Below are 14,404 nucleotides of genomic sequence, written 5' to 3'. Positions count from 1 at the left end.
TTCTCGCATGAGCAGGTGTTGGATCATGCTCATTAAGGACAAAAATCAACACCTTATCCTTATGCACAACTAATAAAAAAATTATAATTAATAAAATAAAAAAATGCCAAAATGTTAATTAAGATTAAAAGAAAAAAAAAAGTAAATCCACTATTCTTTTCTCCATCTACACGTATTAAAAAAAAAAAACTGATGATTCTTCCCTCCATTTACATATATATTGTACCGTAATTAAAATGTGTGATAAAAGCAAAAAAAAATGTGTAGATAACATTATTACAACGTTTTCTTATATTTTTTAATTTCATCTTTAGTCTTTTTGAAAAGAAAGAAATATATAAAAAAAAATCATCTTATTTAAGTTAATCTAATAAGAAACTAAATAAAAATGTTGAAATATTTTTGTTACCATTTAATGAATAAAACAATAAAATAAAATAAATAAGGTGATTAATGAAAAAATATTCCTCAAAAAATATGTATTTCAAAAAGGAAAATATATAAGACTATATTTGAGTTATGAAAATATTTTTATCTTTTCTTTAATTAATAATTATAAAATCATAATATATATATATATATATTAAAATTAAGAATAATAAAAATTAATAAAATTATATCCTTATTAATATCTCTTTTTAACTTTTATGTTAATACCAAACCAAAAAAAAAATAACTTTCTTTACACTAGAATGTCAGGTTAAACGAAGCTTGGAAACTTTTGTTTTAAAAATAATTGAAGTTAATTGCATTTTTTTATTTTATTGATTGAAATGTAATGAATAATTCAACATTTTTATTTATTTTCTTGCTAGGTTATGCTTAAATAAGATCAATTGTTTTTTTTTAGAAAGACTAAGAAATGCGATAAAAGAAAAAGTGTTACATCCTTATGGTGTTAAATGTCTTACTATGCTTAATTATTGATGGTTCATAATTATGATTTATATATGAATGTTGAATTTATGATATGGTAAATTATTATGATATTGATATTGATGAATAGTAGTATATATAATTAATGTATGTTAGTTTGTTGGTTAACTCATGAGCAACATAATTTTACGTGTACCAATAAAAAAAATTATTTTAATTTCTTTCTTAAGGATAAGATTTATTTTTATCATTAGAAGGGAAACACAATTAACTGACAAAAGCCAAATATGGGTGATTAATTGATACACTTGACATGCTTCACTAAAAAATGAATAAAAAACTGAAATCGTCTACGTGTATGAACAAAAGCCAAGCATTTTGTGGTCGTCCTTGTGTGTGTAACTTATTGCTTAATTAATTATGTGAATTATGGATGATCTTCTCTATACGAAAAGACACTTGGTTGGCTGATAGACTGCTGATTGAAATACTGACATGCTTCAGAAGAAATATCAACAACATTAAATAAATCAAGAAAGCCTTGCTAGCTGCCTACGAATTAACAAATCATATTTCGTGCATTCGATTCCCCCTATTAAATTCACCACTTTAGACTTCTATTGAATCTCTAATTAGTCCATTTTCGTTAGATGTTTATATATTCTTTGATTTCGTAAAAGGAGAAGCATTATAAAAGAAAAATGTAAAAATATGATTGTTAACTAGAAAAATAATAATTTAAAATAACGAATTATATTTAAAAACTTTCACAATTTATATTATAAACATGTATTTTATTACAACCTTAATTATTAAATTTTAATATCAGTTATAGTTTTGTATTTTTTTTAAAGTGTATCATCATTTGGGAAAACAAAATATGCATGATGAATTAGGGCAATAATATTATAATGTATAGTATCTATCTACGTGGTTCACCGGTGAGTCATGAATTTTGTATAGTTGGATTTAAATTAAAATAGTCAACGGTCCAGATTAGTTACTGTATTTTCAATTTTGTAATACTTGAAAGAATATATTAAAATGAGAATTGACATTTTTAAACTTAATCCGCCGGCATCTCCAACGCCGGGAAGGAGTCGAGCCATACGTGTGGAAATGTGTCAGAGATCCACTTTCCCAGTAGTTGATGAGAATCGAGGATTGAAACAAACACACTATTCATAGCAAAAGCACAATTAGATATTAGCAAAATTAATTATACTATTTATTTTAATTATTAATAAAATAATTTATTTTAAAACAAAAAACATAAGAGTGTAAAATTCATTAACAAACAAAAAGGTATGATTACCCAAAAACATGTTTTTTACCTACAAAGTAATTATAATATATAAAAAATCATTTAAATTTCTTATATTTTTACATTTAATAACTGGATCAACAAATAATTTTACTGTGTTTTTCCAATTCAATAAGCTAATTTTCATTTTTAACTAAATTAGCTTTTTTATTTTCAATTTCAACTGATGTATTATAAAATTTCACCAAACAAAGCCCAAAATATAAAAGAAAAAAAAAGTTTATGCTATATTTATAATAAATTATTGGCAAAGGAGAATCTTATAAGAAAATAAATTACAACAATTTTATCAGTGATGTTCATATATCAACATTGTTTAACCCTATAAGACGAAATCGTGATTAAAGGTAATGCATTACTTATATTTTTTAAAAGTATTCGAAAGTTTCTAGTAACATTTATAAAATGTTTTATTTCCATTAATTAATATTGTTTTCTTCTCATTTTCAGAATAACGGTAATTATGTCAATTCAGTTTGAAATTGTATTCTATTCACATTGTAACGTGTCGTTTCAAACTTCAATTCATACTGCAACACAATGATGATTCCGTTAGTCAGTTTTTTTACTTCATATTTAAAACTATCATTCCACTTTGTTAACTCCCTAGTCCATCCAATTCACAGTTCTATCCTACGGTATTTCATTTATGCAACACTTATTATCTGATGCACATTAACAATTTATTTGCACGGACATTTGTCTCCAGATGCAATCTTCGTATAAATCCAGAACAGCTAAATAACGTATTTCGAATATTAAAATATAAAATTAAATGGATGAAATGTACAATATTAAAGTAACATATCGTAATACTCTTATTTTAGAATATACAACGGGTGCAAGGTTAAATTGTCAATTTAAAACACTTTCACTTCAATAAAAATTAAAAAAAAAAATCACTAAAACCCAATCATACTAGAGTCAATCATTAAGTGCACAGAACTTGATCAAAATAATAACCAAATCAAATTAATTTATAATTTATACCTTTTATCAAATCAATTCCTAAGATTTGTTGTTCCAAAAACATACTATACAAGTAATTACATCAAATTTATGCACATGATGTATGATCAGTACGAGACCATCACTTTCAAGTCATTATTGACACTTTTCACGAAGTAAAATTGGGGTCACACGCACACCTCCTAATTTATCCAGGGTTAAGATGCTCACCTCTTATGTGGAATTCAAATCTGAGTCGAATCAGCATTTTCGTCCAAGGATTGCAGCAGCAACCAAAGTCATTATTACAAGAGCATGTCACATTCTCAAGGGCAGACATAAATTCATCCAAACACATCCTCAGTGATTTACGAAAAAAGAATCCTCTCTACTTTATAATATATTAATCATTGTAATCAATGTAGTCGTATACAGGGGCAGAGCCTAGGAAAACAAATTGCAGAATAAAGAATATTGAGTATCATAATGAAAAAGGTTTTCTATGCACATCAAATGCTTCGCAAGCTGTTAACTGTGGTTCCTGTTGAAACAAAAGGAAATAGGAAGAAGAAACAATAGCAGAAGTCAGTTTAACAATAGGAAACAAAGTGGACACAAACATAAAAGGCACTGATATAGGTGGTATACATGAACTAATGAGTTCGAATCATCGAGCAATTGACATAAATAAAACAGTCAAAACTTTTGTAATATGATCAGCAGATCAGGTAACTGTCAAATCTAACTATATTACCTGTCCCAGTCCACCGACACCGCTGAGACTCCCTCCAGTCAAAAGCATGGAGAGAAGGGATGTTACCACATCACCACCCCCGGTACCGCCGCCGCCGCCGCCAACATTTCTGATGGAAGTGCGCATTGCAGTAAGAATGCTGCCATAGGTAGCCCCATGGCCACGCTCTATGGCTTGGATGAAGCAAAATGTCATTGCCCCGGTCGATGTAATTTTTGATAGAGCCTGTTTAGAGGGATAATGATCATATGTTCAGAAAAAAGATCTCACAGGTCTAGATTGAAACAGTCAAGAGACAAATCAATTTGAAATTGCTGAAACTTACAGATGTATCAGCTGAAGTTTGATGATCGTCGCATCCACTGAAGCAGATAACTTCTCCACCACTAGATCCCTTCCATACACCGGATCTAGGGCGATGGTCCTCCCATACATATTGCCCACTCCTGTTACAAAGATATAAACAAAGTGTGAATAAAAGGTAAGTTAGGGTTTATAATGAGAGTCAATAATGACTAGTTAATTAGTTAGTTAGTTAGAAGAGACTGGTTATAAATAGGGGAAATCAGATTAGAGGGAAGTATTCTTGAATTTGATAGATTCTGCAGGTGGAGAGATCCTTGGTGAAGGGGAAACCCTTGAGGAGAATTCTGTTCTACATTTCCTGTTCTGTTTGTCAATAAAGTTCTGTTCTTCTGGTTCTTTCTCAGTTTTTCTCTAGTTTCAATCTTATTTTTTCTGCGTTTCTATCAAGTTACCACAGAACTACACATGTTCTATGGAAATAAAGACTACACCCAAGAAATAAAATAAAGTGAAAACTATATTTATAAACCCAGGAAAAAGAAAGAAAATGCAAAATACAATACATATCTTAGTTGCCTTCATCTAAACTCTTCTCCCATGTTGGACTCTATTTTTCAAGGAATATATACAAGTAAGCAAAGAAGATTAAAATAATAAAAATCAGGCTTTATCACACAAGTAGAGTAAGCTACATATAGTTCAATGGACAGACACCATCAAATCTTGTCAATCTGCCTTTTCATGTAACCAAACCACCTCAGGTTCTCTCATTTTTTACTCAATAAGTGACACTCCAACTTTCTCAGGCAAACAGTATTTGCTACACTTATCTCAAGTTACATATCCAGACATCCACCTTCATGTTCTCATACGCACTATTAATCCTCATAATACTAATAAAGTACTAAACAAAAAAAGTACATAAATTTATTATTGTGAAAACATAATAAGAAGGATTTAAAAGTATTCTTGAAGACTTAACTCTATTTTTTAGCAGAAGATATGTGTTTCCTTTAGATAAAGTGTCACTGCATTGTTAAGAATTTTTCATTGGCCATCACATTGCTAAAGTCAACAGAGCCAAAATTCAGGAAGTTAAACCATGCAGAAACTATAACAGACTTTCTTTAGAAGGTAACCTGTTCATTCTGCAAAGAAATGGCAAATCTAGAACAGTGCCACTATGGCAGGCATCAATTAGTGCATGTAGCTTAGCTCCATGAGGAATAGGTCTAACAAGTGCGGCATTGATCTCATCATCTACAATCATACCCTGTGTTTCAAAATCAAGGGGACATAGAGTTTCATCATATCCATCAGCTTCATCACCACTATAGTTCCTTTGCTGTGATCCATGACCAGAATAATGAAAAACCAGGGAGTCTCCAGGTTGACATCCTTGTGCAAGCCAATACATTGCCATCCTGATGTTGTGCTTCGTTGGAAATTTGGGGCCATGGGGATCTTCTTCTTCTGCATTTTGAAATTCAAATGATGAGTACTAGTATATATGCTTTATGAATTTCTTATTTTTTTCAACAAAAGTAGCATAGCATAATTAAGTCTTCCAAATTCTTAGACTAAATCATAAATATGCCCTGCATGTCAAATTTTAATATTGCATTTGGCTCCTCTAAAGTGAAAAAGTATGCAAGTGCTTTGACGTGTTTTTTTCTTCTATGTACCTATAGGATTTATAGAAAACGAAAACATAGCATGCATCTAAACAGTTGTACCAATCTCCAATGTGTGATAACTAAAATTTCCTGTCATATCTTTTATCTATTTTGAGCTTCACATTTTATCTGAGTTTATAAAAATGCACAATGAAAATATGTTGGACAGTTAGTGAAAGTTATAATCACATGAAAACACAGTTATTTATTGCATGCAATAGTGCCACAATTGTAGGCATCATTTTGCATCATGGCCTTGATCCACTATACGAAATCCATCGCGTTGTGATTTTGTGGAGGACCTGTCATACCCCAAAATCCCGAATCATATGAATTAGCAGCTACAGTATTAGTGACCTTGATTGGTAACAAGGGGTTAAAGAACCCTCTTTTTCACCTGATTGTTAATTGTTCATCCAATCTTTTGGGGATAATTCTGCAATTTCCCCCTTTTTCCATTGGGTAGAGTTTGAAACTTCTTTCCCGTGTCTCTTCTATTCAACACAAACTGTCTATACCACAGCTCTCTTATGTGTTTCTGGCCAACCCTCAGTACTCCTGCAGCATTTTAGGCCAACCCACTAGCCTCTTCTGCTCTGTTCTCTTTTTTTTTCCTTCTTTCTCAGCATGTCTATGTTTTTTTCCTCAAATTTTTATTATTCCTAAACTGTATTCAGATAGACAATTCAAAGTAGCAAAAAATTGGGAGGTATCTGCTGTTATTACAGTGTACCTTAGGACTATGATTTTTTACTATTAGTTATGAATGTCTTCAATTTTGAGAATTTTTATTTTTAAGCATTTACAAGTGCATAGTTTAAATTATTTAATTTGTATTATAAACTTCAGTATAGTGGCTATCCTACTATCCATTATCCCACGAAGGTTGGCCAATAAGCACCAGTGTCTTGGATTGATTAACATTCATGAAAATGAATGAAGTCAACAACTTAAAATTGTATTTGAGAAACAGGAAACTGCAAAGGACTGACTTAATTACTTAATTGTTAGAAGTGTAAATGCATGTAAAATTGAAACTAGTAATAAGATTTTGCCCAAATCCTCAAGGGCACAACACAAGAGTTGCTTAGTGAGATGGCGTGACTGTTGTCTGAACCAGTCAAACCAAGAATGAAGATAACAGATGTACATGGATTTCAGGTCAGATACTATTGTGAGTAAAAAGTATAAATACTTCCTTATGTATGATAAATTTAGCACAGGAATCATCTCCTTCCCCTCCTCCTCCCTAAAGCTTTTGATAGAAACTTAAAAAAAAAGTGATGATGACATTTTCTATTATTTAAAATTACCCTCCTCTTTCACCAAAAATTGAGTGTGTCACATAAGTGAATTTAACTCTCCAACATTTGGATGATAAGGAGAAAAATCATGCATTTACACTTTATATTTTCTCGTTTTATATGAATAACCATGAAATCAGAATTTCATAACACACCAAGAGGTAAAATCAATTAAATCACATATATAGCTAATGAATCTTCGTTTGAGTTACCAGAAGATAAGTTGTATTGTAACTTCTGTAAAAGGAAGAGAGCTGTATCTAATTTTTTCATTCTTCAATGTGAAGTCTAAACTAAGTAATTAACTCAATTTTTTATATTTATTTTATTCATAACAACCATATAGGAGTTTCTGATAACAAATTTTCATAAAAGCTACTGTAACTATACTCTTGAGGCAAATTGTTTAAAGCATCAAAGTGAGGACTAGATAATGATGGATATGAGTATTGCATCCACACAAAGTATTGAAACACTTATCGTATAAACTAACATATGAACCAAATTCAATAAAAATACAACAAAGATCTGATAAATTATATGTCTGAACACTTAAAATGCATTCTTTTAACGTCTAGTCAAATAAGTACATTGGATATGCAATTCCAAACGTGGTGAAGATGAAGTCATGCAAGATTGAACAAAAGTACACATCAAAATTGGAGTGGATGGATACCGTTAGCAGAGATTTTGAGCAAGAGAATAAATTAATGTCACTTTCTATGATTGAAAGATAAAACATTTATTTAAAGAACTGCATTTAAGTTTTATCCTAAACTAATACTACCTAATCGAAATTTTTAAAAAATTGTTTACTCTGAAATCCAACAAAAAGAAGAATTCCTGCATTGAAGCCGCATTTAGAAAATCCCTCAATTAGCACGAATTAAATAATTAAAACGAAATTAATCGATAAAAATTACTAAAACCTGAATTATTGATAAGAACAAAATCCACTCTTAAGAAGAAAAAAAATCCCAATTTCTGCCATTCTGTCGGTTGCTTTTTCGAGAAGCAAACAAAATCTTAGAATTTGGATTTGGACCTAACTCATCCATACAACATTGGCTAGTAAGGTAAGGCGAGGGTTATTCCCCAACTTATATACTTTAATTAGGGATAAGATCGGAGTTCGTGTGTTCAAATCCTCCAACTGACATTTCCTAACATAACTAATAAACCAACATTTCCGGAGGAAAAAAAATATCAATATCATTAGTTGATGTGGAATCTAGAACACAAAAACTAAGCGATCGAAGCGAAAGAAAGACGAGGGGGACGTACGTACCGGTGAGCATGATGATGGAAGATTCTGGAAAGCTGAACTTGTTGATGAGGAGGTACTTCATGCACTTGGCGTCGTTGATGCATCCCTTGAGCTCGTGTCGCGAGAAGCGGTAGGAGATGCCGACGATGACGGCCTTCTTGCGGCCGTGGGGGTTGGGCGGGGGCGGCGCGTGGCTGTAGGGAGAGGACGGAGGAGGAGGCGCGTGGGTGGAGGCCGGTGGCTGCGAAGGGAGGGCGCGTGGATCGCCGATGAGAGTGACAGCGTGGCAGAGGGCGCAGCGGATGGATCCCGCGCCAGGTGGCAGCTGCAGAGGGGTGCGGCAGTTGGAGCAGTTGACCAGCATGTTGCTGTACATCGTAGGTAAATTGGGGAAGAGGGTAGGGGCAAAATTGGGATTTCTGGGGGAGTGTGAAGAAGAAGGAGGACGAGGGTGTTGAAGCAAAACCAAAAACTAGCAGAGGTTTTGGGGAGAATGAGAATATTAGTCTTTAGGAAGAAACAAATCGAACGCAAAAGCTTTTTGTTTCTGAAAGCCAAAAGGAGCGACGCGTTGGTACTTTCCTAGAATTTGATTCGAAGATGGGTTTGACCTTCTGGGTGTCACATTCGGTCACTTTTCGGGAGCTGAAGAAGCTGCATTATATATAGTTTTCGGGAATTCAAATTGCATTTTTATATCTATAACTTTTTTATGTAAATATTTATACCTATATTATACTCTTTTCATCTCAAATATAAAAAGAAAAAAAACATGATACATTAATTAATAAAATTTATTTAATTACATTTAATTACGTAAATTTTAGTTAAGAAAAATTATAAAGTCAATAAAACTAGAATTTCGATTAAATGAAAAATATTTTAGAAAAAATAAAATAAAATAAGATAAAGGTAATTAGAATTTTTTATTTTAGTTAATAAATACTTTTCAAAATTTTAATAAAATTGGTGACAACTGCCCTTTTTCATAAAATTTCAATTATCTCTTGTGACATCCTCTCTGAGCACAGTGTGACACTCGTAGCACTTAAATCACAGTAATGTGCTTCAAGGCAACCCAAATCAACAATCAAGAACATCCAACTTTCCAATCAAGGAGAAAATTATCCATACAAAGTACTAGACTATTTATCTGTACCATTTAACTTATTTATTAAGATTGGTAAACTGTTTTTCTCAGTTAATTAAATTTACAAAACATCATTCCCAAATCTAACCCAAATAACTTAGTTAGGGAAAAAAAAAAAAACCCTTATTGTGTATGTTCCTCCTCTCCTTATTTTACCAAGCCATTATACAACAGTAGCCGGTTGTAGGTTTCACCAACACACCAGCATTTACATAAATTTACAAAAAGTGGAAAAAAGAAAAGTTATCTATAGGATAGTTTTACCATATGGATGCCATCACCCTTCCTCCCTCTATACAAGGACCACAGCAGATACAGATAACAAATCTGCTTCTTTTTTTTTTTCCAGCCAGCTACCTGGTGGTAAGGTGCTAGGAGCAAATAATGAAAAAGATCAAATCAAAGAAAGCATAATGCCAAAAGCAAATGTTGCAGTCGGCATGAAGCTGCTTAAACTAGTGTAGCCACCTAGTGAAGCTGCTTTCTTCTACAATCTCAAGCTTCTCTTCTAATATAAAAGCAGCTGAGATACTCTTTACACAACAGGAATTGAGAAGCTTTCACTGCTAACATGATAATTCTGTTTTTGTACAGCTTTTACAGCAGCTACTCTAGCTGCATTGGCTGCTCTATTAGAAGCTGCTACAGCTCTGTTCACCCCTTCATCTACCTTAGCCATATCATAGGCTTTCTCGGCAGCTCGTCTTGCTTCCTATTTGTTAAACAAATAAACACAAAATTTATAGTGAAAATTGACTCTCAATGCTGTAAATTATATAACTGTCTGCAATTTGTTTTTTCTCTTTCCATTGACAAGATTGAGCCTAATTTTATGCACAAAAGACAAGTACAAAAATCTGTAAGTAGACAGTATCCTCAACTTCAATAAAATTTTCCTTCTGGCAATTTCTAAGCTAAAGAGTAAAGACTCAAATTGAAACAAATACTTAACTAATACCTATTCTAAGTGAAACATATGCTTAATGGCACCAAATATCTATTATACCTTAAACCTCAACCATGATCAACTCCTCCCTACTCAAAATCAAGGGCTAAATATAACAATGAAATAATTTTACTACAAAAATTAAAAGCAAAAGGCAAGGGATAACCAAAACCCTGAATTGCTAATAACATAAATTTTCAAAACACACAAATGGAATGAATCATGTAATAATCATAATTGAGAATTGATGCAACCTGAACCAAGAAATTAAGAAGAGCAGAACTGATTTATATTGATGATAAAGAAACAAAAGAAACAATATAACCCAGGTAATTTGAGGAACCCAGAGCCTCCTAAACAATTTTCAAATATCCCCCCACCCCCTCCTAAATATTATCTCCTACTCCTATATATAGTTTCTACCTCCCATCCTCAATCCTAATTATAAAACTTCGTACCCCATTGTTCAGAGGCTCTTCGCTATGCGAAGGTATGGGGGAGGGATATTGTACGCAGCCTTACCCTTGCATATGCAAAGAGGCTGTTTCCGGATTCGAACCCATGACCAACAAGTCACCAAGGCACAACTTTACCGCTGCACCAGGGCTCGCCCTCATCCTCAATCCTAATTATAATTAGTGTAATTTATAAATATCCTAATTAAATCCTAAAAAGATAAAGATAATGATCTCCAAATAACAGAAAAGGCAAAAACAAGAATTCCCTAATAACAGAAAAGATTATGATCTTCTAAAAAGGTAAAGATAATATATCCGAAAAAGGTACAAATAATGATTGCCTAACTCCTTTTTGTCTTCCTTCTCACATAGACCTCCCTAATAGGGAAGCACACCCTATCAAGAATACTACCCAAGCAAAGTTAATCAGCGAAAGACTGGGACATCATACTAATCTTTGGAATAATATATTCATAGCAACTAGAAATGACAGACTTGTTTGATTCCAGACTGATATTCCTGGGACACCATGTCGACAAACATAAAATGATAGACACCAACAGGAAAGAATATTTAACATAACTAAAGGAAATAACTCATTAACATAAAGAATGAACCTGCACTGCATTGAGTACTTTGGAATAATAGACACCAACAGGAGAAACTGGAGAAGTGGTGTTCCGTGTGCTTGGAATGTCAAGGACTCCATTTTGCCAGTGACCAGATTGGGTTTCACCATTTCTAAATGTATACATTCCAAGTCCTTGCCTTCTGCCTTCATGCCAGGCTCCTTCATAACGATGGCCATTCGCAAAATGATATATGCCAAAACCATGCATCTTGTCTGCAAAGTATTCACCCGCGTATGTATCTCCATTTCTAATTAAACAGATGTAATTAGTTCCACCAAAAATGCAACATTTAAACTTTTCATGGTAGGCAAAGAAAAAGGACAAAGACACTCCATTTCTAATTCAAGTTAACAATAAGGACGTAATAGTTATTCTTCAGAAGAAAGGTCTCCAGCATTTGTCAGAAATCAGGACACATTGATGCATAACATGATTAAGAACCAATTGTTACATGTCACGGATCCAAGACATTGATACTAACCACAATGTTGGGGATTTGCTGAGGGAAAAGCAGTCGGTATATTTTCAGATGTTCAACCCAGTATCTACCCAAGTGCAATCATCAGAGAACAGATAGTCTGACAGAAACTGTACCAAAAACGATAAACTAAACAAAAAAAGGATGGGCTTTTATTGAATATCACTCTCCTTACTGAATCTGAATAAAAATGGTTGCAGAATCAAGAAGGAAGATGAAATAGAAGAAATATAGTCAAATATCTAACAGCTCCAGGAAATTTCCCTCTCAAACTCTACTCCAAAACCAAAAGTTACCCTCAATATTTAATATATACCCTGTAATTTCTGTTTCTCACTCCCTAACTGGCTGTCAATACTGTTGCAGCAAAACTGACTCATTCTATTCCTATCTATGCTATCATCCTTAAGGCTTTAACATCATCTCATCCTAAATTTTCAATTGATTATTCTTATACGATACGACGTGGAAGCAAGCATGCACAAACAGGAACACAACGATCCAAAATGAGCATTGGCAGAGAGAATTGGAATTGAATTAAAATTTAGAAACTAACCTGAAATGGTAATGGCCAAGGCCATGCTTGACCCCCCACTTAAACTCCCCAACATAGCGACTCCCATCCTCGCAAGTGTGAACCCCAGACCCATGGCTCTGCCCATTAGACCACTCTCCAGCATAGACATCCCCGGTGTAAAACCTATAGACCCCAAACCCGTGCCTCAGCCCCTGCCAGTAACACCCACGGTAGCGGCTCCCACGCGCCCACGTCTCCACCCCATACCCATCGTACTTCCCGTCCACCCAATCCCCCTCGTACCTCCCACTCCTGCTATAGTAATACACCCCGCTCCCCGAACACTTCCCCCGATGAAACTCCCCCTCGTAAACGTCGCCGTTTCCAAACACCTACACCCAGCCACACACACGAGTTATAATATAAAAACTAACAAATTAACGAATATAAAAAAACAAAGAATGTAACAACTAACATAACATTTATGAATACATAAACAAACAAACCTGCACCCAGCACCCGGACGCCGCGGCGCGCTTCTCCGTCTTCGGCCTCGACCCGATCGTCCAGAACACCGGAAGAGCGGGCGCGGGACGGGAGGCGGAATTCTTCGCCGCCTTGAGGCGAACCGAACGGAGAGGCAAAGGGAAAGCGAGGTTAAGAGAAAACACGAGCGCGGCGGAGAAGGCGATGGCGGAGAGGAGGTCGAGGAGGAAGGAGCGCGAGATGAGGAAGTAGAGGTAGAGGAAGGGGACCGCGAGTAGGAGCAACGCGCGCTGGCGCCTCACGCGCCGCAGCGCGCGGAACGCGGCGCTCTTAGCGGCGACGGATACGGAGAAGAAGGCGGCGTTCTGGGGCTTGAAGATGTGTTTCTGTTTGGAGAGTGAAGGGGGAGGAGGAGGAGGAGGAGGTGTGGTTGGCTGCGGTGGGGATTGGGGAGATATATCGATTTCGATTTGGGGGTAGAATTGCTGGTGGCGGTGGTAGGGGTGTTTTTGGAATTGCGGATTGAAATCGGAAGAGACGCCTACGCTTTCTTTTCCGATCTGAACCTCTGATTTCTTCTGATGCATTACATGAATGTCCCACCCTAACGATTATTCTACTACACCTTTCTTTCTAAATCTTCTTTCTCTTTCTTTCCTTTGTTCTCTGGATTTTTTCTTTTTCTTCTTTTTTTTTTTATTTTGTGCCCAATCGGAGGTTTAGCGACTCTCTCTCTCGGAGCGGAGCGCGATGGATGTTTTGTGCTTGAAAAGCGGAGTGTGTAAGAGTTTACGGTAGTAATAAATAAATAATTATTATTATAGGAAAATGGAACAAAAAATTGAGAATTCTAGAATTTAAATTAGAGAATTAATTTATAAAGAGAAGAAGAACCATATTCTTTGGAGATTGGAGCTGTCCTTACGTTAACTTCAAGGTCACCTTTTTTCTTTTTCTTTTTCTTTAGTTGATTTTTTGCAATGTAATTCAAAAGCGGTGTGTGATTGGATTATAAGATACCGGACAACAAAAGAAATGAAAAAATAAAATAAATAAATACTATTAGTGGTTTGAATAGATAAAAAAAAAAGTGACAAAAAGAAAATAAAATCATGTTAGACGATATCAAATTTTTTTAGTGTATTTTTTTGTGAATATAACAAACATATACTCCAGAGGAAGTAATATACATGACTCATCATATTCATTTAATATTTCAGTACGCAACAGTACCTAAAATAGGATTGCTTAAAAAAACGTGTAACAAAATAAATATTTATAG

At 34.2% G+C, this 14,404-nt stretch overlaps 2 protein-coding genes across 3 annotated transcripts; both read right to left on the bottom strand.

Annotated features, from left to right (window-relative positions):
• Positions 1-3,167: 3,167 nt before the first annotated feature.
• LOC114423635 (metacaspase-1) lies at positions 3,168-9,114 on the bottom strand. The gene is made up of 5 exons (XM_028390467.1): positions 8,477-9,114; positions 5,348-5,681; positions 4,228-4,348; positions 3,903-4,127; positions 3,168-3,689 (listed from the first exon to the last, which is right to left on the bottom strand). Exons 1-5 carry the CDS (start codon positions 8,829-8,831, stop codon positions 3,630-3,632), a joined length of 1,095 nt encoding a protein of 364 aa, XP_028246268.1. The 5' UTR covers positions 8,832-9,114; the 3' UTR covers positions 3,168-3,629.
• Positions 9,115-9,586: 472 nt separating this feature from the next.
• Positions 9,587-13,917, bottom strand: LOC114423634 (phosphatidylinositol 4-phosphate 5-kinase 5-like). Of its 2 annotated transcripts, none has more exons than XM_028390465.1 (4): positions 13,143-13,917; positions 12,676-13,028; positions 11,645-11,888; positions 9,587-10,317 (listed from the first exon to the last, which is right to left on the bottom strand). In XM_028390465.1, the coding sequence occupies exons 1-4, from the start codon at positions 13,707-13,709 to the stop codon at positions 10,141-10,143; spliced, it is 1,341 nt and encodes a 446-aa protein (XP_028246266.1). In that variant the 5' UTR covers positions 13,710-13,917; the 3' UTR covers positions 9,587-10,140. The 2 variants fall into 2 exon arrangements, with proteins under 2 accessions (XP_028246266.1, XP_028246265.1); XM_028390464.1 differs by having other exon boundaries at positions 11,627-11,888; positions 13,143-13,916.
• Positions 13,918-14,404: the final 487 nt, after the last annotated feature.

Source organism: Glycine soja, chromosome 8 (assembly GCF_004193775.1).
Source record: "Glycine soja cultivar W05 chromosome 8, ASM419377v2, whole genome shotgun sequence".
NCBI lineage: Eukaryota > Viridiplantae > Streptophyta > Magnoliopsida > Fabales > Fabaceae > Glycine > Glycine soja.
The sequence above is the reverse complement of the archived record's forward strand: the minus strand, read 5'-3'. Positions and strand labels throughout refer to the sequence as shown.